The following is a 25,764-nucleotide window of genomic DNA, read 5'->3' as shown; positions in this document are numbered from 1 at the left end:
CATGTGGGGTGTATTTTCTAGACTTTCTCCTGTATGCATTTGCTTTTTACAAAAATGCAGTCATACTGTACAAATATTATTTTGTAGCTTTTTTTTAAAAAACAACTTATCGAGACATAATTTGCATACTATACAACTCACCCTTTTATTTATTTTTTTGTTTCTGTTTTAATAAATTTATTTATTTTGTTTATTTATTTTTGGCTGTGTTGGGTCTTAGTTGCTGCATGCAGGCTTTCTCTAGTTGTGGTGAGCGGGGGCTACTCTTCGTTGCAGCGCGAGGGCTTCTCATTGCGGTGGCTTCTCTTGTTGTGGAGCATGGGCTCTGGGCGCACAGGCTTCAGTAGTTGTGGGACGCTGGCTCAGTAGTTGTGGCTCACAGGCTCAGTAGTTGTGGCGCACGGGCTTAGCTGCTCCGCAGCATGTGGGATCTTCCCGGACCAGGACTCAAACCCGTGTCCCCTGCATTGGCAGGCGGATTCTTAACCATCACACCACCAGGGAAGTCCCCAGCTCACCCTTTTAAAGTGTATAATTCAGTGGTATTTACTATATTTACAGAGTTGTATAGCCGTCACTACTGCCTTGGCTCCAGAACTGTTTTGTCATCCCCAAGAGAAACCCTCTACCCACTAGCAATCACTTCTCATTCCTCCCCCAGCCCCTGGCCACTGCGCATCCACTTTCTGTCTCTTTGGATTTGTCTGTTCTGGACATTTCTCATAAACAGAATCATACACTATGTGACCTTTTGTGCTGGCTTCTTTCACTCAGCATCATGTCTTCAAGGCTTGTCCAGGTTGTAGTATGTATCGGTGCTGTATTCCTTTTTATGGCTGAATAACATTCCACTGGATGGATGGGATCATATTTTGTTTATCCCTTCATCAGTTGATGGACATTTGGGTTGTCTCCGCCTTTTGGCTATCATGAATAATGCTGCTGTGAACATTTGTGTGCAAGTCTTTGTGTGGATGTATGTTTTCATTCCTCTTGGCTGCAGTTTGCTTTTTAATTTAATTTAAATCAATTTAATTGTAAGACTTTTTTACAGTAGTTTAAGGTTCACAGCAAAATTAAGAGGAAGGTATGGAGGTTTCCCATATGCCCCCTGCCCCACGCATGCGTCATTTTCTTTTCTTACTGCACCATGTTGTGGAGTCTTTCCAGGTCAATACCTATAGATCTCCTCGTGGCTCATGGGGCTTCTTTGCAGTTTTCCCACCAGCTCCTCATGGGCTTCCATTTATTTCAGTCAAAGCCACGTCCCCTCCTCCCCCACCCCTTGCCTTTCCCCTATTTCCCAGTGTCCATCTGACCTAGGCCCTGCAAAGACCCTCGTCCACAGCTCCTCTGCGACAGCAGAGCCTGAGGGGAGCCTGGGCGGGACTCCTGCTGGCGTCAGCTGCTGCTCTCTCTCCTGACCTGGCCGTCTTTTCCCCTGAGAAAGCCTCACCCCCTGCATTAAAAATAAGTGTCTCCTGGGACTTCCCTGGTGTCCAGTGGTTAAGACTCCACGCTTCCACTGCAGGGGCGTGGGTTCAATCCCTGGTCGGGGAACTAAGATCCCGCATGCTGCCTGGTGTGGCCAAAAACTAAAAAGTGTCTCCCTCAGACTCTCTGGGAGGGTGGAAGTCTCTCTCCTCTCCCCACATGCTTGGCTCTGGGGCGTGACTCATGTGCCAAGCTCTGGGGAGCAGGAGTCTGGGAGGAGGTGGTCCTTGCTCCCTGGGTCCCTGCACTCCCAGGGTTTCCCCCCCACCCCTAGGCCCTGGTGTCTGGGGAGAGTGGGGGTCATGGTGCCCTGTCGTCTCCACCTCTGTCCCTGGCTCAGCACTGGGTCTTCTGTTGGGTTTGCAAAGTCCATTGGACAATTGTCACATGTAGCGTGCTGCCCTGTGGTCTGGGCACTGAATGTTCATGGGAGGCGCCGGGAAGGCTGCTGCGGCAGAGCCTTCAAAGTGGTGTCTGTGTCAGGACTTCTTTGGTTGCAAGTGACAGAAAGACCTCAGTCTGGCTTAAGAAAAGAAAATCAGGAACTTATTGGCATAGATTCTGAAAAGGCTGGGTGTCTGCAGGGGCTCATGTCATCAGGAAGGGTGTGCTCTTGCTGAGCTGGCCTCGCTCTCTGCTGGCGCCCTGCAGACCAGTGGAGAGGTGTGGTCCCCGCCTGCGTCCCAGAGTGCTCAGGTGGACATACCTCCAGCCAGGCTACACAGTACCAGGGTAGGAGAGAAGTTGTTCCCACCTTTCCTCAGGGAAAGTCGGGGTGCTGTCTCCTGAAAAGTGGGACAACAGCCATTTGCGCCTTTGCAGTAGGGTGTGGACAGGGCTGGACAGGAGGCCCCAGGTGGGTCAGGCTTGATAAGATCAGAGTCTCCAGGACAGAAGTACCAGCGGCGTCCAGGCAGCAGTGATGGCCTTTCCCAGGAGCTGGGAGGACACAGGTGGGCGAGGCCTAGAGGCAACCCTGGCTCTGTCACCCCGTCTATGAAGCATCCAGCAAGTTATGCCACCTCTGCGAACCTTGCTTTCCCATCTGTCAGCTGGAGGTAGAAACAGTCCCTCCCTCGCAGGTGGCCGCAGGGGTCCGTGAGGTTGGGGTGCAGGGTGCTTACTTAGCCAGGCTGTCCATCGTGAACCCGGCGGCCAGCGGGGCAGGAGACCCCGTCACACCTCCCCAGACCAGTGTCTGTTATTCCATCTGTCAGCTGGTGTTGAGGCAGCACTCAGCGCGCAAGGGAGAAAGAAAATGCAAATCACTGGCAGCTCCTCAGAGCAACCAAGTCACCACGTCAGTGCTGACGACTATATTCCAGCAACAGGCCGGAAGCGTGGGGGCAGCAGGGCCCGCACTGCTCCCCGTCCAGCTCTGTCACCTGAGCAGCTCCCCTCCTGGGCCTGATTACAGCCTGGGGAGGGCAGCGCCTGCGCATCACACCCACCTCAGCTTCGTCATCGTCATCGTCATCGTCGTCACCGGGGTAACTGCAGGATGGTCGTTGGCAAGATGGCTCCCTGTTCCCTGACTCGGGGTAGGGAGGGCACAAGCAGGCGTGTGGGAGGCCCCTGGCCCCGGGATAGCTGTAGATGATGTGTGACTCCTGTCTTGGGCGGTCACCGCCCCCACCCCGTGGGGCACCCCAGAGCAGGGCAGGAGCGGGGAAAGCGGGTCCCTCCCTCTCCCAGGTCCAAGTTTTGGTGGTGCAGCCCTTCTACCCTGAGGCTGTTGGTCCTGGGAAGGCCTGGACACCTCCCCCCGTGTGGATCTGTGCGCACACGTTCCTACCAAGCCCCGTGCCCTGGAGTCCCTACCCAACGTGGTCCTCCTGGGCCAACTCCCTCCTCGGCTCCCGCTGCCTGAACACAGGCAGCTCCAGTGGCCAGTGCTCACCACGTGCTCTCTCGGCCACCTGCTCGGAACTTTTGCGTTAGGATCGGGACCTGATGCTCAGGTTGTAGAGCCAGACCCGAACCTGGCAGTGCTGAGTATGCCCTGTCCCAGCACTGGCCCCGGCCCGGCCCTGCCGCCCACCAACGGCCAGGGACCCGCTGGGCACCCTTCCCGTGGTGGGTGTGTTCAGCTGAGCGCCTCTTCCCCGCAGGCTCTGTGTGACCTCCCCGCAGTCCCCACTGGTGAGCAGATGTGGAAGCTGCACCCGAGTGGACACGTGGGGAGGAATGTGGCCTGCAGCCAGAGGGCAGCGGGGATCCCCGGAGGGATTTAAGCAGGAGGAGGAGGAAAAGTGAGAGGAGGTTTCTCCGTGAGCTCGGACGAGCCACGTGGTCTCTCCTTCACGTTGCTTCCATCTTTGTTGGGGCCGAGCTGGGTGCCTTTCTTCACAAGGTTAGATGTGGGATCTCCGTGGGACCTGGCACTCCCGTGCCTAGGGGTCCACCCAGCAGAGTCCAGCAGAGGCAGCCCCGCTCAGCACAGCCGAAGGGGGGCCTGGTGTCTGTGAGCAGGTGAATGGGTGACTGAGGTCTGGCCAGGCAGGGAGTGCTACTCGGCCTTAAGGGGGAGGCGGCTGCGGCGTGATGATTCTGCCTGAGAGACACCAGATACAAAAGACAGATACTGTGTGCATCTATCTCTGTGAATGTCCAGGGTCGGCCGGTCCACAGACAGCAGCAGCATGGAGGTTCCAGGGCTGGGCTGGGCTGGGAGGCCCGCTGAGGGCTGGCGAGGACGTTCCAGGAAAGATGGTGCTGACGGTCGCGTGACCTTACGGATGTACTTAATGACACTGAGTTACACTTAGAACACAAATGTGCCCTTTTAATCTGCTTTACCACAAAGAAGGAAAGGGCGCCTGTCTTGCCTCAGCTCTGTCACCTCGACGCCTCCTCCTCATCCCACCCGCTCCCTCCAGCTCAGTCTGACTGCTGTCACCTCCTTTTCTCCGCAGCTGAACTTTGACCTGGACCGGGGCATGTTTCCAGTGGTCATCCAGGCCGTGGTGGATGAGGGGGATGGTGAGTGGCCTTTCCCTTCGGTCTCCCTCCCAGGCGGGCACACTTGGGAAGAGGCCCTTCTCACTCCAGTCAGCCGGGTCCGGGGATCTCAGTCCAGAAACAGCGGACAACGTCGACTCAGCCTGCTGGGCGGGCTCGGGCGCCGAGCGCTCGGTCTCCTGCTGCTGGTGCTGTCCCCGCGCCCCTGTGGCAGAGCCTGGCCCTCGCGGCGCTGACAGCGGCAAGACAGGCCTCCGGTGCTGGTGTCCACCCCGCAGTGGAACGATGAAGGCTGCTGGCGCCACGCTGACCCCTCGCCGCCTGCCTCCTCCTGCCAGTCCTGCTGGCCTCTCCTTGCCCCTGCTGTGGGCCGTGGGGTCCCAGGCGAGGGTGCAGACACCGGAGCCCTGCCCGGCCTAGGCTTGTCCCCGGGCTCCTCAGCTCCTCCCCGTGCCGAGTGAGACGGGAGCAGAGCCAACCGTGGGCAGCCGGCAGTGGCTGCTCTGGGGCCGGGTGAGGTGCGGGTCGGAGGGAGCTGCAGGCAGAGGAGGGCGAGGCAAGGACAAGACCTCAGTGGGTCCTCAGAGGACAAGGCCGTGCCTGCAGGCTGAGAGCTGGGGACGTGCCAGCTGGAAAGAGGAAGCCCGGGGCGGGGGGCCGGGTGTGGTGGAGGCCGGCTCTGACCACTCTCCTCTCTCCCGGGCAGTTGTGGAAGTGACCGGCCACGCCCACGTGCTCTTGGCCGCCTTTGAGAAGGTAAGTGCCATCTTGCTCCCGATCGTCCAGCCGACCCCTCATGTGTCATTGTATCCTGCACGCAGTAGGTGCCCGGTAAATGCTGGTGGGGTGGACGAGGGTATGCCACCTGCCTAGTACGGTCCTAGACATGACATACATACTCTCCTGGGGTCCCCGAGTTGGGGGTGCCCCACATATAAAGAGATCATTTACATGGAAGGAGTCATTTACTACTACCTTTTTAGCGTTATGTGTATTTGAACTTAGGTGTTTGCCCTTTTTTCCACCAGACCTGAGTCCCCAGGCCCGACTGTCCATGCTTTGTGGCCTTGTTTATGGTGTGTGGTGGGGATGTTGGCTGGTGGTGAGGACAGTCAGCCTCACCACTGACTCTGCATTAGGGTGTCTCGGGTTCTAGGGATGGTCCTCTCACCAGGGTCCAGACAGTTCCATGCATCCGTCCATGCAGCGAGCGAGGGCCTGGCTGTGTTGGGATAGGGTCCCTGCTCACCGAGAGCCCTGCCAGAGTAGTGGGGTGTGTCCCCTATTTGAAAAGGCTACGGCTGATCCCCACCTTGTAGTGTTCCTTGACATTGGTCGGCACTGTGCAGTTGTGTTTTTAGCACCGGCCTGTGGCCCAGGTGGACGAGGAGCAAGGACCTCACAAGGAAACCAGTCTCAGACTGCTTGTTCTGGACGTCCTTCCAAGCCCTGGCTTCCTCAGCCCAGGGTGTACCTGTAGCCCCAAAAGCCTTAAGTGCAGAGCCCATCTCCTCCCTGTGATCTGGGTCTTTCCAGGTGCCCCAAGGGGTCAGTGGAGCTGGGCCCGAGGCCCCTCTGGCGACGTTGGGTCTGTGCTCTCCCTGGCCTCCTGGGGCTGTGGTGGAGGTGGCCCTCTCCGTCTCTGGGCTCACCAGCTGTGCTCCCCAGGCCGGCCTTGTCGGAGGAGATGGTGACTATTTACCATCTGTGTGCTCTGGCAGGGTGATGGGCCGTCACTGGCAGACACTCCATTCTGTGCTTCCAGTGTAGAGTCCAGTGAGAAACTATCTTATTTTTGGAGTGCAGCATGCTAGAAACTTCTGTCAGAACCCATCAGCCTTACAGAAAACGCCGGGTGCTGGTCTCGGTGTTCTCAGAAGGGGTATTTGGTGAGCGAGAGTTCAGATCTGGTGCTGTGCTTAACTGTGTGGACTCGGAGCCGTTTGCCTCCCCAGGTACCACCAGACGCATTTGCTCTATCTTGTTCTCACGGTTCTCAGAGCTTTGGGCCTTCCTGCATACGTAAGCCAGTGACATCCTTGTGCTGTCTTCGCGATTTGACCAAGCCCTTTGAGGGCTGGAGCCATCTGTCTTAGTTCTTGCCATCCAGATGCTGCTTCTTGCAGCTGGGGTGACACCTATCCATTGTCAGAACTTGGCTGATGGTGGTGAACTTGAGTGTTGTTGAGAACGACCCAGGGAGAGTTGGGTTTTGTAGGTCAGGGTGGGACCCAGGAGGCGATATGTTTAGAAGATTCTCTGGGTAGTTTCGAAGCCGGGTCAGAGGGCCACAGTTGGAGGATCCCTGGCCTGTCTCTTGAGTCTTCGTGTGGCCCCTTCTTTGTTCAGCCATGGATGTGGGTTGACCGAGGACGGGCCTTCAGCATGGCCGAGTTAACCTCTCTGTCCTTCTTCCCTGCAGCACGTCGACGGCAGCTTCTCTGTGAAGCCTTTAAAGCAGAAGCAAATCGTAAGTCCATCAGAGGAAATACCGGGAGCCCTTTTAATTTAAAAGACAGGCGCACACACGTGACCCAGTGGTCTCTGTGGATTATTCTCCCCAGGCCACCATGGCTGCTGTGGAAGTAGCTGGTGACACCACTACTGTGGGCCCTGGGCTCCAGGAGTCAGGGTCAGGGTCACTGGGTGTGTCCATGTATACTGCATACCCACCACGTACCTGCATTGACCGTTGTAGCCGAATCTTGTCCAGCTTGAACTTAGTGAGTGTTCAGTAGACACTTGCCGAATGAATGAATGGACAGATGGAGGAAGAAGGGAAGGAAGGGAGGGAGGGATGGAGGAAGGGAGGGAGGAAAGAAGGGAGAAACACTGCAGCCTCCCCTCCTCCTCCTTACAAATTGCTGAAATTACCTCTATGTTGGGCAAGGACTTAGATTGACTTAATCCATATTTGAGAGAAGGATGGAATATCTTGGAACCAATGGGAGCTGTAGACCAGTACAGCCTTTCTCTGGGGTCCGTAATTCCATGGTCTAACACCAGGAAGAATTATCCCTGGTGGCCTCCGACTTAGGTACGTTCTGTGAGGATTTAGCGGACAGGGTCCCCTGAAATGAGCCTGGAGACTGATTTAACAGCGACCATGGTGGGGTCTGTCTCCAAAGCTGTGATTATCAGGTTATCCTGTGTGTAGCTGCTCAGGTGTGTCAGCCACAACCCGGGAGTGGTGTTGCTGAGTTTTTTAAAAGAGGGTTTGAGAGAACTCTGGCAGGTGCAACACCTGGCGGTGGCAGGAGGACAGGAGACCTCAGTGATGGTTTGGGCACTTGTTTCAGGAGAGCTGACCGGCAGGGCCGTGGCTCTCAGGAGGAGTATCTGGCCCATAAACTGTGGTCAGCTTGAGGCCTGACTCTGGTCACTCTTGTGGGGCTGGTGACAGGAGGGTCCAAGGTCGTTTTCCTCTGGGGTTGGGCACAGTAAGGTGGGCAGAAGATGTGGTCGCCGGGTCCGGGTAGAGCTTGGCTCCACGCCCTCTGGGGCGGGCAGAACCTGGGCCCAGCCCAGTGTCCTTGCTACCAGTGGGCTGGTGACGGTTCTCCCTGCCTGTCTCCAGTAATGCCTGCTCCCTGGGGGTGGGGCTAGACAGAATCGCCAACCACGCCTGCCCCCAGGACCTGAGCCCGGCACCTGGGAGGGGTTGTCGGGAAAGGTGGGTGCAGAGGAGCCGTTGAGTTGGGAGCAAGTGCCCAGACGCCTCTCTGCTCTCCAGGTGGACCGGGTCAGCTATCTGCTGCAGGAGATCTACGGCATTGAGAACAAGAACAACCAGGAGACGAAGGTGCGTGCTTGTGGCACCGCCGGGCCAGGCTGTCCGTGCTCCCCTGTGCTCCTCCCAGCTGCTCGGAGGCGGGCCTGTGGGTGACCTGCTTGGGGCCCCTGTCCTGGCCAGGGCCCTGCAGGTTGGTGGCAGATGAGCCAGTTCCCTGCTGAGCCTTCCCCTGGAGACCCCAGGACCCCAGACTCCATCATTTTTCCTTAAGTTTTAGAGTTAGCAGAGTCTGTGGGGCATTGTCCTTTTTCCAGCAAATTCACTGGCTTGTTACCATCACTGGGCAGCTGGCCATCAGGGCAGCCTGGGGATGCTGGGCCCCCTCCTGCTGCCCCCTTCCCCGGTGCAGCCTTGGCCTTTCCCTTCTCTCATCAGCAGTTGAGCCCGCGATGCACCCGTGGGCCGGCTCGCCTTCCAATGCCTGTGGCAGGAGCCTGGTGGTCCACAGAGCCAAGGTCTGGCACAGCCAGGGAATTAGTCCATGCCTTTGTCATTGTCTTAAGACACAAATGAAACTGCTGCCTTTTTTTAAAAACCTCTGGGGTCTCAGGCCAATTTCCATAGTGGCTGGAACTGGCTGGATGCCAAGTGCTCTCTGCCCAGGTCATGTTTCTGCATCAGAGGTCATCTGACTTCTCATAGAGGGCCTGGTAGTTAATGTTGTCGACCTGTATGGCGTCTGTCACTTCTGTTCATCTGTCTAGCACTGCCGGGATCACCCAGAAGCAGCCACAGACATATAGAAACACAGGGGCAAGGCCGTGTTCTGGTAACACTTTGTTTCAGAAGCAGGCAGCAAGCAGGCTGGACTTGGCTGATCCCTGTTTTAGGCTGTTGCTATCTCTTGATCCAGAAGCTAATTTTGTTTTCCAGAAGGTGCCATTACTTAAGGAAAACATTTCAACAAGTTAGACTTGCCTGATTTATTTTGGGGGGGCTGCACTACACAGCTTGTGGGATCTTAGTTCCCTGACCAGGAATGGATCCCAGGCCCCAGCAGAGAAAACACGGAGTCCTAACCACTGGACTGCCCGGGAACTCCGTTGCCTTATTTTTGTTGTTGCTGTTTTAAGCAAGTAAATGGGCAGCCTTGGGAGACGCGAGTCTTCCCACATTTCCTCTTTGGTTCTGGGGAGTAGGAGACCCAAGTTCTCTCGATTTGGGGAGGTGTCTTGGTCTGGGGGGGCGTCCTGCTCTTTGGTGACCTTCCTCTGCCCCTGGGGCTTCCCTTTGCCACCGCAGCCCCCAGGGGAAGTGGGGACAGGAAGGCCCCCGGCCTCTGGCCTCGGGAGCCACCGACCCTGGGACCCTCGGTGTCCCTGCAGCCCTCAGACGAGGAGAACAGCGACAACAGCAACGAGTGTGTGGTGTGCCTGTCGGACCTGCGGGACACGCTGATCCTGCCCTGCCGCCACCTGTGCCTCTGCAACTCATGCGCCGACACGCTGCGCTACCAGGCCAGCAACTGCCCCATCTGCCGGCTGCGTGAGTGGGATGGGCAGGCGGCGGGCGGGCGGGGAGACGGGCACGGTGGCAGACGTGGGCAGGGACACCCGTGGCGATGGGGTGGTGCCGTCTGCCTCCAGGGATGTCAGACGCAGGGCAAGCATCCAGGAGGGGCTGCAGGGCGGTGTGTGGGGTGAGCTGCACAGAAGTGATCAGCAAGTTAGATCTTTGTTTCAAAGAGTATGTGGGAAATATTTTGATAAAAAATTATAATAAAATGAAAAGTGCTGGATGTAAATGATCAAGGAGTTAAATTTGGTTTCCTTGAGCATCTGGACTTTCTCAGTCAAAAGTTGTCACGTTGGGGGAATTCCCTGGAGGTCCAATGATTAGGACTTGGCGCTTTCACTGCTGAGGGCCCAGGTTCGATCCCACGTCGGGTAACTGAGATCCCACAAGTGGCACACACGGCGTTAAAAAAAAATAGTTGTCATGTTGGGCCTAATTCTGAACAAAATATTCATCCTCCAATAGAGAGTAAACATTCTCAGGTTGTAGGTCCTGCTGGTGGGTCAGCAGTCCTGGGCCCAGTTCCCGCTGGTCCTGGCGGGGACTGGGTGTGAGCGGCAAGAGCACCCTCCTATGGGAGCTGCAGGACATTTTCTCTGAGGAGATAAATGGCAGCTTTTTTTTTTTTTTAGCATAGACAAAGACTGTCAGATTTACTGTCACTTTCAGAAATAAAGTATTGGTCGATTTAAAACTCCAAGTGTGAAGATATCTCTTTATTGCTACATTTAGTTCTTAGGTTCATGACTGTTCACTATAAAACTCTCTTTTGTTGAGTAGTCTATGGCTACATTAAAATTATGCTTCAAAGCAATTAATCAATATACATGGCCTTGGGAAACCCTGGGGGAGAAAAAGAAAGTGTGTTTTAAAAATAATAAAGCTTAGGGAGTTTCCTGGTGGCCTAGTGGTTAGGATTCCCTGCTTGCTCTGCCGTGGCCCAGGTTCAGTCACTAGTCGGGGAACCAAGATCCCGAAAGCTGCACACCTAGGCAGAAAAAGACAAAAAAACAAAGCTTAGGTTTATTTTTTTTTTAATGCAAATTGATCTTTGTAATAAAGTGTTCTTTGCCTTGTGTTTAGCGTACTCAGAAACCTAACTTAGATTCAGTGAGTCTATATTGGTAACATGTTATTTTACTTCGTTTCTCAGTTTGATTTACTTTAGTTGTTTTTAGTGAATTGCCTTCCAGGTTAAAGGTATTCCGTTGTTAGTATATACAGTAAGAGGAGATAAAGGGAGGGCATTTTGAAGGCATTTGTTCTAATTAAATCATATTTTCATTTTCAATAATAAGTTAATACTGTTTAATATCTCATGGACTATTACTTCACAACCAACTTACTTTCACAAAACAAATTCTTTGTGCATTTGAAAACTAGAATATAATTGTGGTTATCTATTTTATCAGCTATATTTGACTGATTAAAAATCCTTGTATCTGAGAATTACTGTCTTCAGGAAGTCATTCTTACTGTTTGATTCCAAGAAGTTGTCATGCTTCCTTTGAGCTTCTGGCTTACTACCGGGAGGAATCTATTCATGTTCTTTCTGTTCTTTTTTTTTTTTTCCCTTTAACTTTATTTTTAAATTTTTTATTTCTTTCTTCTAGTTTTACTGAGATATCATTGACATACAGATCTGTATAAGTTTAAGATGTAGAGCATAATGATTTGACTTACATACATCACGAAATGAATATCACAATAAATTTAGTGAACATCCATCATCTGATATAAAGAAATGATAGAAATTAAAGAAATTTAAAAAAATTTTTGTGTGTGTGATGAGAACTCTTAGGGTTTTCTCCCTTAACAACTTTTATGTATAACACACAGCAGTGTTAATTATACTTATCATGTTGTACGTTACATCCCTAGTACTTATTTATCTTGTAACTTGAAGTTTATACCTTTTGATGGCCTTCATCGAATTCCCCCTCCCCCATCCCCACCTCTGGTGACCACAAATCTGATCTCTCTTTCTATGTGTGTGTGTTTGTTTTTGAAGTGTAACTGACCTACAACACTGTGTTAGTTCCTGTTATACAACATAATAATTATTTTCTGTACATTTCAAAATGATCATTACAGTGAGTCTAGTTATGGTCTGTTACCATACAAAGATATTACATAGTTATTGACTTTATTTCCCCACACTGTACATTTCATACCCATGACATTTATTTTGCAACTGGAAGTTTGTACCTCTTCATCTCCCTCACCTATTTCTTTCCTCTCCCCACCCACTCTCATCTGGTAGCCAGATGTTTGTTCTCTTTATCTATAACTCTTGTTTCTGTTTTGTTATGTTTGTTCATTTATTTTGTTTTTTAGATTCCACACATGTACGTGAAATCATACAGTATTTGTCTTTATCGGACTTATTTCATTTAGCATAATACTCTCTAGGTCCATCCATGTTTTTGCAAATGACAAGATTTTATTCTTTTTTTATGGTGTATATACAATAGTCCATTGTATATACACCACATCTTTATTATCCATTTGTCTGTTCATGGGCACTTTGGTTGATTCCATATCTTAGCTTTTGTGAATAATGCTGTAGAGAACATAGGGGTGCATATATCTTTTTTTAAAAAATAAATTTATTTATTTATGGCTGTGTTGGGTCTTCGTTGCTGCGCGCAGGCTTTTCTCTAGTTGCCACGAATGGGGGCTACTCTTCATTGCCGTGCTTGGGCTTCTCATTGCGGTGGCTTCTCTTGTTGAGGAGCACAGGCTCTAGGCATGCAGGCTTCAGTAGTTGTGGCTCACGGGCTCTAGAGCGCAGGCTCAGTAGTTGTGGCGCACAGGCTTAGTTGCTCTGCAGCATGTGGGATCTTCCCAGACCAGGGCTCGAACCCACGTCCCCTGCATCGGCAGGCAAATTCTTAACCACTGTGCCACCAGGGAAGCCCCTCTGCCCATTTTTTAATTGGGTTGTTTGTTTTGATGTTAAGTTGTATGAGTTCTTTGAATATTTTGGATTTTAACCCTTTATCAGATATATTGTTTGCAAATATCTTCTCCCATTCAGTAGGTGGACTTTTCATTTTGTTGATAGTTTCTTTTGCTGTACAAAAGCTTTTTAGTGTGATATAGTCCCATTTGTTTATTTTTTGCTTTTGTTTCCCTTGCCTGAGGAGACATACCCCTCAAAATTTTACTGAGACTAATGTCAAAAAAAATACTGCCTTCGACTCAGAAACGTGGCTTGTACTGGGATTGCTGCGGGGTGGGTGGGTGGTCAGTGTCCCCGAAACTTGGAGGGTCTCAGTGGTGCTGCCCCTTGCCTGACATGACCCTGTCCTTCCTCCACAGCTTTCCGGGCCCTTCTGCAGATCCGGGCAGTGAGGAAGAAGCCAGGAGCCCTGTCCCCCATCTCCTTCAGCCCCGTTTTGGCCCAGAGCATGGACCATGATGAACATTCTGTAAGTGCCTCTTCCTTCCTGCATTGGAGGGTGTGGGGGTGGAGAGAGGAGGGGCCTGGAGGAAGCCCCTGCCTACTGTGCAGGGCCCGCCTTCATGTTAGGACAGTGCCTGGCTCCTGGTGGGGCTGGTCTGGTGGGAGCCAGTAGGTCAGGAGGCCCTGGAGGTGTGGCCAGGAGGAGGCTGCCCAGGCTCTGCCTTCAGGGTGGTGCCAGGCCAGGACCCAGACTGTCTGGCCAGTACCCCTGCTTGCCAGCTCTCTGGGCCTCTGGCTCACCTGCCTGGTCCCGACGGGTAGCTGTGAAGATGCTTGGGGCGATCCAGGCTGGGCCCAGTGATCTCTGGCTGCCGGATGGCATTGATTTTGCCAACAGCAAGAGCCTGAGATGCAGGTGACACTTCACTGAGTCTGAGCCGTGGTGTCGTCACCTCTGCTCCACCAAGGTGACCTTGAGAGAGAGGTGGGCAGAGACAGAGATGGGGAGGGAGAGACACAGAAATGGAGAGACATGGAGAGACAGATACAGAGAGAGAGACAGATGGGGATGAGGTTCAAAAGGGAGATGCTGAGAGATGGGCAGACAGGGAGACACAGAAAGAGACGTGGAGAGACACACAGACAGGGTGGGGTTTAGCAGGGGTCGCTGAGGTGGGCAGGTGGGAGCAGAAGGACCGAGGACAGACGGGGGTAGGCCCGGCTCCCGGCTCCTGGGTCCCAGCTGTTTTTGAGCATTGTCAGCCAGTGAGCCAATTTACTTGCCTCTCGATTGAGGTTGTTTGGATCCAGTGATTCTTAGAGGCCCTGCCAGCCCTCTAAAAAGGAAAAAGAGGGCTTCCCTGGTGGCGCAGTGGTTAAGAATCCGCCTGCCAATGCAGGGGACATGGGTTCAACCCCTGGTCTGGGAAGATCCCACATGCTGCGGAGCAACTAAGCCCGTGCGCCACAAGTACTGAGCCTGCACTCTAGAGCCCGCGAGCCACAACTCCTAAAGCCCGGGCACCTAGAGCCCATGCTCTGCAACAAGAGAAGCCACTGCCATGAGAAGCCCGCACACCGCAACGTACAGCCCCCTCTCACTGCAACTAGAGAAAGCCCACACACAGCAACGAAGACCCAACGCAGCCAAAAATAAATAAATAAATTAAATAAATAAATTAATTTTAAAAAAATTTAAACATAAAAAGGAAAAAGAGCCAAAGCCCTCTGGATTGGCATACCCACAGAGGGCGCCTGCCCCAGGCCAGCAGGTATGATGTGTTCAGCCCAGCATTTCTGAAAATTTGGCCAATGTTTAAAAGTCTATGAGTTTTCCTTAAGACTCAGATTTCTGGCTTCTCTTTCAAAATCTGAAGGTGTGGTCTCGCTGCTGGATCAGGAGCAAGGCTGCCCCTCGGGTTGGGGTGCCCGTTACCCTACTTCTCCCGGGCCAGCCACACTGTTTAGCCTGTGGGGCCCATAGGCATCAGGGCTTCCGGCTCTGAAACCAGGCCCTCAGCCATTTAACAGTGGACTTGTTTTCAGAACAGCGAGTACTTTGTCCAGCACCATGTTTTTGGTGGAGAGAAGAACAGTACTGAGTTGTTCCTGCCCCCAAGAGAGGAGCTTTGCTATTCCATGGAGGGTGGGCTTAGGTGGTGGGTTTTTATTGTCGCCTCTCCGGGTTTCTGCCCTGGCATCTGAGGGTCAGGCAGGATGTTTATCCCTCTTGTCCTGAGAGCCGAAGTGCCTCCCACAGTGCAGGGCAGCCTGGGGCTGGATGGTGAACTCGCACTCCGGAGGGCCAGCGCCTTCCTCTCTGGAGGTTACAGTCCCAAGTAAGTGGCCCTTGTTCTCTGCCACATTCCCTGCACGAGCAATTTCCACGTAGTACTAGAGTCCAAATTGGGCGTTTCCTCCAGTGAGTCTGTTAAGATTGCTGCAGAGTGGGGGTCATCGGGGGCTTTAGCCCCACCTTTAGGAGTTAGACTTGGTGATGAATCAATGAGGCTGTGCTGGGACTTCTGGGTCCCTTCCCTGTGCCCAGCCGGGCCCGCTTGGGGAGCGCTTGGCCACTGTCAACACCTGCCCTGGCCAGGACCTGCTGCTCAGGGTGACCCAGACCATGAGTGGCCGCTGCGGACAGGGATGGGCTCTTGCAGAGCTACAAGGATGTGCAGGCGCAGCCAACCCAGGCCCAAGGCAGAACCCGTGCTCGGCCAGGTCCCCACGATTTACGTGCACGTAGAGTTTGCGAAGCGCTGGCTCATGGCACACCTGGAGACCAGCAGACCAGGGAGACCCCAGCCAGCCAGCTCCAGCGCCGCATGGGGGGTGGCAGCGGTAAAATCTATGATTTTTATCTTGACAGTGTCCCTTTAAAAAATCAAAGTCGCACCCTGCCTCACTGGCCAGCAAGAAACCTAAAAGGGAAACAGTAAGTGTGATTGGCCCTGTGGCTACATCTTTGCCCTGTGCCCTGATTATTGCACCAGTGACAAGAATGGGAAGTCACTTTCACCCCAGGCTAACGTGTTCTGTTCATTTAATCTGTCAAATCCACTCTCCCCAGTCCCGGCGTCCCTGCCCAGGAAGGGAGTTTTGTGGAACAAGCAAAGCTCAAGGTCTGTCGGCAGAAAGCCCCGGGCGCCCCTTCTCGCCAGCTCTGCTTCTGCCCGTGGTCTCCTGATGCCCTGTTTCCCTTTTTGTTCTTGCTGGCAGTGGAATGACGGAGGCGGAACTAAGGCTGCCGCTCTTGTTGCAAACATCCCTCGTGCTTGCTCGCCCTGCATCCCTGCTCTGCGGGCCAACACTTGTATTTCTCACGTTTTTCCTGCATCTCACGGAGCAGGCTGGGGGCAGACAGCATGTGGTGGCTGGGCCGGGCCTCTGCCTGGGGCCTCCGCTGAGCCCCGGGCCCCTTTGGAAAATGGTAGAGGGTTGGGGTCACTGAGGGTCAGCCTAGACAGAGAGGTTTTCTCCCTGTTTCAAGGGGCAAGGGGTGGCTTGGGACAAATGCAGGCACCGTGGTCCCAGGGAATCCAGGAGGTGCTCGCTGAGGACAGAGAGCACCACCCAGCTCCTCTGCCTCCCCCTGGTCCCTAGGGTCACTCTGTCACTTCCCTGAAGGGCAGCTCCCTTCCTTCTCACAGGTCAGCCGGGCAGGCAGGAGTCCCACGTAGAGAGCGTTGCCCTTCACCTTGTTCACGAGAGTGAGGGCAGGCGGCTGCCCAACCCCCCGGCTTGGGAGGTCTAACATCTCCCTTTGCCTTTAACCCTAAAGCAAGACTCAGCCTATTGATTGGATCTACTCCCAGAGAGGAGACTGGTCCTGAGGAGGTGCCTGTTAGGCTCCCCGGAGCCCATATCAGCCCTGCAGTTGCTCGTCCGGCCCGCGGAGGGTCTCTAGGCTGGGCCCCTGTGTCGGGCAGGTCCTCCTGGCCTAGACCACACGCTCCCACCGGCTTCTCCCGCCTCTGCCATGGCTTCGCTCCCCTCCTGCTCCTGCCCCCTCCTCTCACTAACCCCTCTCTCACTCTCTGCTCCCACCAGGCAGGAGCAGAAAGCCAGGTAGGGGCTGGCCAAGGCCCTCTCTTCCTCCATCCTGGGCACCGAGTGGGCCACTTGGGTGTCCCGGGCTGCAGCTGCAGCTGATGGCCGAGGGCACCCTGGGCAGGGGTGTCCGATGCTGCTCTGGAGTTCTTGGCACCCCTCTGAGGGAGGGGGATGTGAGTCTCTAGAAGGTGGAGTGGACAGGAGATGGTCAGAGAGCAGGCTCTGGGGAGCAGACCATCCCTGGGGCGCCAGGCCGGCGTCTGGGGCTTTGTGGCCACGGGCAGTGGGCTGGGCGCCTGGCCGGTCTGTCCCTCACCTGCTCCTGTCCCTGCAGAGCTCCGACAGCATCCCGCCTGGCTACGAGCCCATCTCCCTGCTCGAGGCGCTCAACGGCCTTCGGGCCGCCTCCCCAGCCATCCCCTCGGCCCCCCTTTATGAAGAGATCACCTATTCGGGCGTCTCAGACGGCCTGTCTCAGGCGAGTTGTCCACTTGCTGGGATCGATCGGATCATGGAAAGCAGCCTCCAGAAGGGCAAGCTGAGGAGCAAATCCCCTGACAGGTGAGGCCACCACCGGCAGCCCCCTGGGGAGGGTGTGTGGGACCCTCCAGGTGCACCTCATCCACCTTGTTTGTGCCCACGAGCCAGCCCTGGCCTTGCTCGGCGATTACAGGATCATCATCACTGATGTAAGGGACTTTCGAGGGCCACATGGCCAGGGGCCAGGAAAGGGTCAGTCCTGGTCCTTTGGACACTTGGAGGTGCCAGCGAGCAGCCCTGCTGTGTTTAGTCTTTGCTCAGACGTGTGCTGGTTTTCTAGAAAAGTATAAAGAGGGCACAGGTTCTATAAAACTCCCACGGCCCCTGCGCCTTATACGTGTGACAAAACAACTCCAAAGATACAAAAGGACACGTGGGTCTCTCCTGCTATTGCCCAGCCCTCCCCCCAAGCCTATACCATCGCGGTTCCCCTCTCCCCTGCAAACAGCGCTGTGTGCAGGCTGCAGGTGGAGGGCCACCTACTCCCCAGGCCTAGCGCACGTTTGCTGGCCCTGCTGGGGCGTTGGCTTGGGTGGGGTTGGCGTTGCTCATCCTCTGTCCTCCACCCACTCTGTCCCCAGCACCCTGCGGTCCCCGTCGTCCCCGATCCATGAAGAGGATGACTCGGAGGCCCCGCCCCCGCCGAGCGGGGCAGGGATGGCGCTGAGCAGCTCCCCCGAGGTGAGGCCCCTGCTCGCCCTTCTCAGGCGTGCCATTGCCATTTGTCCTTCCGTCCCCACTGCCTGCCTGTTGGCTTCCCAGATCCCAGGCTCCACCACTCCCTCACTTGTGGACCTTGGCTGCTGTGACTTCCCCCAGCCTCCGTTTCCTCATCTGTCGGGTGGGCGCTGTTGGGTGGAGTCCAGCAAGGGCCGTAGGAGGAGCTGTGTGTGACACACCCAAAGGCGCTGCCTGTCCTGGACCCGACTCACCCTGTGTCCTCCCCGGCCACCTGCAGCCTGGTGCCCAGCTGTCAGCACCAGGGTCCAGGCATGTTTTTCCTTTGTTTCCTAGAGCTTCATAACGGAGGAGGTTGACGAGACTTCATCACTAAAGCAAGGTGAGCCCTCTCCTCCCTGAGGCCCTGGTGCTCCCTGCCCAGCAGGAAGTGGGGCCTCCAAGTCTCTTCCAGAGGTTTCTCCAAGCTGTGTTAGTTGCCCCCCTGGGACCACACACTTCGGTTCCTACACGGTCTCATGGAGGACAGCCCTGGGCCGCTCCTGGTTTTCCCTCCCTATCCGTCCATGTAGTGGTAGCAGCCCTTTTTTTTCCCGCCTGGATCACTCTGCCCATGGTCGGTGCTCCATGCTCCTGGGCTTGGGCTGTGCCCCTCCCTCCAGGGCAGGGTCCCACCGGGGTCTCTGGGCCTTGCCTGGGCCTGGGGTAGCCGATGGCTGGTTGGTGCTCAGCTCAGCCAGGCCCCTCCCCGGCGTGTTCCCTGTGTAAGGGGCCTGGTGCCCCTCCTGAGCAGAGGGTTTAGCACTTGGCAGCCCCCTGGGGTCCAGTCCCAGCCACCGCTGCCGGCACTGGCTGTGAGTAGGGAGGTGACGGGAGGTGATAAGACGCCTCCCGAGCTTCCTCTGCTGCCTGGGAAGACACTGTTCCTCTGCAGTCCTGGTCATTCCTCCCTGTGTCAGACAGATGAGGAGACTGAGGCTCAGGGTTGGTGTTGGGGGAGGCCCAAGGCCCTTTAGTTGAGAGTGACAGAGCCAGGGGTTAGCCAAAGTGTGGTCAGGGCCCCCAGAGCAACCTGCAGCCACCCTGGCACTGTGACCCCCTCCCTGCTAGGTGGCCCCTGGCCAGTGCCGCCCTGGGTGACCCGTGTCTGCCTGCAGGCCGCTGGGCAGGCCCTTGGGCCTGGGCACGGTGCCAGGGTTACGGTGCCCCCAGGAGCATGGTGGTGTCACTTCCTGCCCGGTGTGCAGGGCCAGGTCCCTCTGCCTCTGAGGCCTGAGCTTCCCCACCTTCCGCGGCTGTGGCTCCTTTCCGCCTGCACATAGCATGTGCCAGGGCTGGGGGCCCTCCGGAGGCCCTGTCACAGGATCCAGGTCCCTCTTCTGCCTGAGGGGACGCCCCCACAAGCACAGTGCAGGTCCCGGGCTGAGAACTGATGTGTGAGAGAGAGGACACCCCCCTGTTCCCCCACACGTGAGCTCCCTGCTGCGGGCCTGGGGGGTCAGTGGGCTGAGTGCCCACCTGCCTGTCCAGGAAGATAGGAGACAGTCAGATCTATTACCATTCCATGTTGTCTTTTAAATGTGGGTATGTGATGTTTTTGTAATAAAAACAAAATAAAGCCCCACGCTGGTGGGTAGGAGAAAAGGAAAGAGAAAAAATAGACATCTACCTCTGGGTCCCGGGAGAGCAGAGGGGGAGTCAAGGGAGGGGTCTGGGCCCCAGGGTGGGGTCTGGGGTCCCAGACTCCTGCCTGCCGGTCCCCAACCTGCCCCTTCCTCTGCAGGGAGCCGAGTGCCGTCTATCGAGAACGTCCTGCAGGACGGCAGCCCCGAGCCCTGCAGCCGAGGCCAGCCCAGCGCAGCTGCAGACATCTACCTGCCAGGTAACAGCACTCGGCCTGTGGTGCTGGGGGCCTGCCAGGCCTGGGGGAAGCCCACTTCCCTGTCCCTGGCTCTGAGCCCACGCTCCTAACGTTGACCCCCAAAGCACAGCCAGGCCCGGATTACACAGTCACCCTGCAGCCCCTGGTTCTTTGGGGCAGAGCCTGTGCCTGAGGCCCCTTTTCATCCCGGGCCAGCTCAGCCTCAGGAAGGCAGGAAAGGCTTCTTGTTTAAGGCCAGGTGGGCAACTCTGGTCCCACTGCTACTGCTATCTTCCTTCATCCCTGGGCTGTGCTGGGTGCCCCAGCAGCCGGGCCTCTGCCCAGGCAGCTGAAGACGGAAACCTCCCCGCCAGTCGCAGGCCTGACGAGGGCCACCAGGCTCCACCACTGGCCTGGGGCTCACAGGCTCCCTGGTTCCAGGTGAAGCAGCACGTCCAGGCCAGGGCAAGGGACACAGGCTGGGGCACTAGGTGCCAGTGAGGCCCGAGGGCAGCAGGAAGGGGTCTTGCTTCTCCTCCCACCCCTTCCCAGGCCCCCACCTAGGGCCCTGTGGCCTTAGCTCTGCTCTCTGCTCCTCTGGGTCAAGATCCTCAGTTTCAAGTCCTAGGCTCCAAAGACGGGACGGGAGTTGGGGTCTCTCAGATGCTTGTGCCCAGGTCTGCTGGGACACCACCTGAGGTTTCTGGAATCAAGATAAAAAGCCACGTTGCCCTCAGAGCCTGGCTGCTTCCTCGTGGCTGGGAAGCCCCTTCTCCTCGCCCCTACCTGTCCCGGGAGCCACCACTGCCTGGTCCCCTGGCCTGGGTATTGGGGGAACTGTGATGTGCTTTGGTCTGGAAGGGTCTCTTGTCCCTGGGCTTCTGGACGAGCAGCGGCCTGTGCAGACAGAGGGTGTGGTTAGAGGACAGCGGGTCCCTAGGTGTGAGGAAGGAGGGCACTAGTTGGTTCGTTGACACACACGGGCCTACCCAAAGGAACCCCTGGGTGAAAGCTGTGTCTAGGACCTTAGAGTAACACAGGATTCCAGAGGACTTAGTATATCATGAGGATGAAAATCTGATCGGGGGCTGAGGGGCGGTCAGGAGAGGGACTCAGCTTCCTAGAGCCCTGAGTGAGTCCTGACCCTGCAGGCGGCCCCTGGGTGTGGGTGAGGGCACCCTGAGTGCACGCAGCCTCTGCAGTGTCACCCCTCACTTCCCACGCCTCGAGTGGCCCACGGAGTGTCCAGGAGCTCAGGACAGGCCACAGCCGTCTGGCTCAGCCCACGGGTGAGAGCGGGACCGCTGGCTCTCTGGACACCCCAGCGCATGTCTCGGGCCTTCTTTAGGTCCACGCTGGGGGTGGAGGCAGTCGGCTGTGGAGGTGGTAGAGGAGAGGCCACAGAGGCCAAAAGCTGGCTGTGGGGCCTGACCGGACAGCAGGGTGGGGCTGGTTCTCGATGCCAGAGCAGAGAGGAGGCTGCACGTGGGTGTCCTGTACCCGCTCCTCACAAGCATGGCTGCTTGCACCTGGGGGGCAGGCAGGGGTCCTCGTGGACACACACACCTCTGAGTCGTCCATTCCCACGGCGCTTCCTCTGTTCTCTCCGGGCTTTTTTGCTTAGCGGAGACCCTGCACATCTTCCACATCAGTGTGTGTGTTTAAGAATGCGACCACGCACACACGCAGGGATCTCCATTCTTTTTAACAGCACCGCGTTCTCTGGCTGGATGGAGTGTGATTCAGTGAACCTTAGTGTATCCCGTAGACAGGAAGAAAGGAGATGGGGGAAATCCATAAAATGGATAAAGCCTAGATGTCCGGCATCCCAGCAGCCCTGCGGGGTGGGGGCCCTTCCTGGGCTCCGCTGTGCCCAGCCCCCAGCCCCCCCCACCCCCACCCCGGCTACCTGCATCCTTCCCTGGGCTGGGTTCCTCTTCATTAGCGCTGGGCCCAGAGCTGTTTCTCAGGAAGCGTTTTCAGCACGTGTCTCTTTTGTGTCAGCACATCGGTTTGTGTGGCATTTGTTTCCATCATATCCCACCCCCACCGTGGCACCTTGTCCTAAAGCCAGTGCCTCTGCCCTGGAACGTGCAGGTCCCTCTGAGCGCTTTGCTAACCGAGCTTCCGTCTCTCTCCTCCTCTGCGCAGCCCTGGGGCCTGGCTCCTGCTCCGGTGGTTTAGAGAAGTAAGCTGGTACGTGACGCCTTCGCACGCGGGGCGGGGGCTCTGCGGGCGGCCTTGGCAGGGTGCCGGAGAGAGGGCCCCAGCCACCCTCTCTCTCCTGCTCCCGCCGGGGGTTCCTTCCCATTTCCCGGGCTCGTTCCACAGCCGTGTCTTCTTCGGGGCCCTGGATTCAGAATCCAGAGCGCTCCAAACACCAAGGCAGAGGTGCCCCTGAGAGGTGGTCCTGCGGGGTCTGGTGCTGGCTTTTGGAACCAGAGGATTTCCCATCTGGACCAGGCAGCCCAGTCAGGCAGGCTCTTGCAGCCTTGAGGGTCCCAGGATCAGTGACTCAGCCCTAGCTGAGACCCTCCCGTTGCTGACAACTAGCCTGTCCCCCGACCCACCTCTGGAACCTTCCGGAACACCAACATGCCCTGATGTTAGCCTGTGAGGCGGCTGCATGAAGTGGTCTCCCCACCTAACAGGGAGGTGCCCTCTCCCCAGGCGACCCAAACAGACGTTTTACAGAAGACAGTTCTGCGAGCATCACTGGGAGGGGACACACTGGGGCCCCTGCCCCTCCCTCAAGTGACAGCAGCCTCGCTAGCAAGTCTGGAGATAGAGAACCTGGTGCCTTCGGTGGCCCAGGGTTTCCAGACGAGTGTGGGTGGGGTCGCACCCCGGGCTGTGTTGGCCTTGCGGGATGCAGCCCTCCTCCCGGTCAGCCGTCCTGGACCCAGGCTGCGGGGTCTCTCCACCCACTGCCGTCCCCCACAGACCTTTCCCGTCTTCCTTGATCATTTCTTGTGACGAATCTTACTGTCTGCTGAAATAGGACCTGACACTTCTATTCTCATCCGTGGGAGATGTTGAGTGTTGCCACTTAGGTAAAACTTCCGGAAGTAGGAAACGGGTCAGACCCAGCTGCTAGGAACTGTATTTGTCCTGTGGGCTGTGTGGCAGAGCTGGCTTCCCACGTGAAGCCACGGCTCCTAAGAAAACTGTCCTTCACCAAGTCCCCGAAGTCTGTCACAGGCCGCGGGGGCTCCTGGGTTTGCCATTGAAGCCGCCCCAGGGCCCCTTGTGCAGATGGGCACGGCCCTGAGAGGTGTGCAGCTCCCCCTGCACCAGTGCCTGGGGCGGCCTGAGCCAGGGACGGAGCCCCTCACAGCATCCTGGAGGTGCCATGTGGGGATGGCGGGAATAGCCTCTGAGGAGGGCAGGCAGGGGCTCCTGGAGCCGCTCTGGGCGCCCCTCCACTGGGGGTGACCGAGTTCCAGCCGAATCCAGTGGCCTGTCAGAGCCCAGGAAGCACGGAGCGGGCACGGGTGGGGCACCCGGGAGCCGGCAGCCAAGGTGCCCCATTGCCTTCTGTTCCAGGGCGGGGGCTGGGGTCACCGGGCCCTCTGTGTGCTCCGCCGCAGACACACAGCGGGGCAGCTGGTGGGGACCCAGAGCCTGGCGGGCGAAGGGAGCGGTGAGGCCGGGCAGCTCAGCCGAACGTGACCCTCCTCCCTGTTTCCCGCCTGCAGGATGGTCCACCTCCATGGAGACGCCCTGCAGCCTCCACACTGCCGGGCCCCCCTGGCCTCCACTTGGTGGCCCCAGTCCTGACCCTGGGGCCACTGAGCTGACCCCACTCTGAGATCCTGGCCAGGCTGGCAGCATGGAGCCCTCAGCTCCCCAGACTTGGCCAAGGGGCTGCCCGGACTCCAGCGTGACCCCTGGCCTCTCCAGTCTGCTGCACACCCTGTGTGGTCACTGGCTCCGAGGGGCCGTGTGACCCTTGTTTGAAGAGCACAGTTGGCCTTCCTCTCTGACAACCCCCTTTTTGTACGGCCGATGTATTTATAAATGGTACAGGATGAAGGATGGTGGCTTTCTGTCCTGGGCGCTGAGCTCTGGGGTTCCCCCCAGACGTCCTGTGGGCTGATCACCCACGTGCAGCCTGGATGGGCCTCACCCAGCCCCCAAGTCCGTAGGGGTCCCGTCGGTGCCCGAGAACTCAAGAGTGCAGTCTTCACAGGAAACGTCACGGGGGCCTTGTGGGAGGAAAGGAAGTGGGGTCCGAGTCTCAGTCAATGAAGGAAACAGTGCCTGTCCCCTCCCCATGTGCGTGTACCCTCCCCCCTCCCTATGCGGCCCTGCGGGACCACCTCCCACAGTTTGCCACCCCCGCCCCGGGCGGCTAGGCAGTCAGGCCAGGTCTGGGTCTGGCCGTTAACAGCGGTTGTGTCTAGGGGCCCTTCTCTGAGCCCCACACCTTCTCAGAGGCGGCCTAGCCCATGTCGTCGGACCCGCCGGGTGTGGGGCTCCACTCGGCCGGTGGCGCTGCTGCCCACCTGCCCTGGGAGGGCCTGAGCGGCTTCTCTGCTCCCTCTTCACCATGTAGATGCCACTTAGCGTTTCTCTTTGATTTGTTCTGTCTGGGACTCCTTTGGTGGGACCTGCCAGGGGATGAGGGTCCCATCTGAGGTGACCTTGTCTTTTTTTAAAGATAAACTTTCTGGGTAACAGAAAGGCAGAGGGGACGCTTGGCCTTGGTGCCCCTGGGCGAGAGCTTCCCCAGCAGGACCTTGAGCCCAGTGGGTGGGTCTGCAGCTCCCGGGTGCAGACACTTTCCTGGCAGGCGGGAGAGGGTCCCGCTTCCTGAGGAGCTGCCCTGGGAAGGACGGTTCTGGGGCAGCCGGCTGCACAGCCTGAGGCTCTGTAGAGTGGGGCAGTCGGGCGTGGATGACTCCTTTTCTCTCCGGTTGAGCCTGTGAACAGAGGCCACACTTGGGGCAGCCTGCCCTGGCCCCTTGGCGCCCTGCCTCCCCTCCCCTGCCACCCACCATGTGCTCATGGGTGCACGCATGCCGATGCACACACACGCGCGCACACACAGGCAGGGCGGCCGTGTCCCTCTCCTCAGCCCTCTCCTCTCACGGCCAGCACCCCGGCCTCTTGCCATCGGTATTGTGCCAGTAACTCTGAAGGACAGGTTGCAGACTGGCCTGTCTTGTACTTGCGTGTGCTACCATTTGATGTACTCTGATTGGCTAGTTTTTGTTCGTTTTTACTGTCTATTTATAGTAATAAAATCATGCAGCAATATCCCACCCGCTCCTTCCTCCGTTCACAGCACCGCAGGACTGAGGCTGTTTCTTGGGAGGCAGGACAGCTGAGTAGCTGGTGGCAGCTCTGATGCCCTCACAGCAGTGCAGGGTGCCAACTTGTGGCTGCAGCCTCTGTTTCCTCATGTATAAGATGTCCGTGAACTACAACTTCAGGAGGGCGTGAGGGCTGCTGTTATTACTCTTTTGGTCATCACTGTGCTGCTTGTTGGGTTGGAGCAAAGGAGGGACCCTTGGGGCTTGGCTTTGCCTCCTGAGCAGGTGGCAGAGCCCAAAGCCTCCAGGTGTGCGAGTTGCTTCGGCGAGTTGATTCATCCCACCGCCGTGATCTGAGTGCCTGCTCTGCCAGAAGACAAAATGGGCAAGGCCCCCGGAGACTGTGTTCTAGTCAGTGAGACACCACACAAGTAATCCAAGTCTTCCCAGGTCTGGTTACTGTTAGGAAGAGAGTCAGCGGGTCACGAGATGGAGTTGATTTAACCTGTGGCTGGGGAGGGCTTCTCTGAGGAGATATTTCAGCTGAGCCCTGAATGCTGCCAAGGAGCTCTCCGCGGAAGAGTACCCCAGGCAGGCGGCCCAGCAAGTGCAAAGGCCCGGAGGCAGGAGTGGACCAAGTGTGTCCAGCAAGTGGCTGAAGCATCAGAGTTGGGGGTGTGGGGTGCAGACACCTTGTGGG

The 25,764-nt window shown here is 56.7% G+C and overlaps 1 protein-coding gene across 6 annotated transcripts in view; it reads left to right on the top strand.

Moving 5' to 3' along the window:
* MGRN1 (mahogunin ring finger 1) overlaps window positions 1–25,764 on the top strand; it is a 55,501-nt gene that overhangs the window by 28,845 nt on the left and 892 nt on the right. For 2 of the 6 annotated variants that reach the window (XM_024123582.3, XM_028484132.2), the window contains exons 6-17: window positions 4,410–4,476; window positions 5,162–5,211; window positions 6,878–6,925; window positions 8,189–8,257; window positions 9,574–9,733; window positions 13,088–13,197; window positions 15,544–15,609; window positions 17,062–17,288; window positions 17,849–17,948; window positions 18,282–18,327; window positions 19,729–19,827; window positions 23,505–24,461. In XM_024123582.3, coding sequence (XP_023979350.1) covers window positions 4,410–4,476; window positions 5,162–5,211; window positions 6,878–6,925; window positions 8,189–8,257; window positions 9,574–9,733; window positions 13,088–13,197; window positions 15,544–15,609; window positions 17,062–17,288; window positions 17,849–17,948; window positions 18,282–18,327; window positions 19,729–19,827; window positions 23,505–23,617 — 1,155 coding nt within the window. In that variant the 3' untranslated portion in view covers window positions 23,618–24,461. Of the gene's footprint in view, window positions 1–4,409; window positions 4,477–5,161; window positions 5,212–6,877; window positions 6,926–8,188; window positions 8,258–9,573; window positions 9,734–13,087; window positions 13,198–15,543; window positions 15,610–17,061; window positions 17,289–17,848; window positions 17,949–18,281; window positions 18,328–19,728; window positions 19,828–21,957; window positions 22,003–23,504; window positions 24,462–25,764 lie in introns of those variants that run through there. The other 4 variants (XM_024123584.2, XM_024123585.2, XM_028484131.2 and 1 more) reach the window with 4 other exon arrangements.

The sequence above is a fragment of the Physeter macrocephalus genome, unplaced genomic scaffold (assembly GCF_002837175.3).
Source record: "Physeter macrocephalus isolate SW-GA unplaced genomic scaffold, ASM283717v5 random_131, whole genome shotgun sequence".
In the NCBI taxonomy this organism is placed as follows: domain Eukaryota; kingdom Metazoa; phylum Chordata; class Mammalia; order Artiodactyla; family Physeteridae; genus Physeter; species Physeter macrocephalus.
Note: the sequence above shows the minus strand (reverse complement) of the source record. Positions and strands in the feature narration are given on the sequence as shown.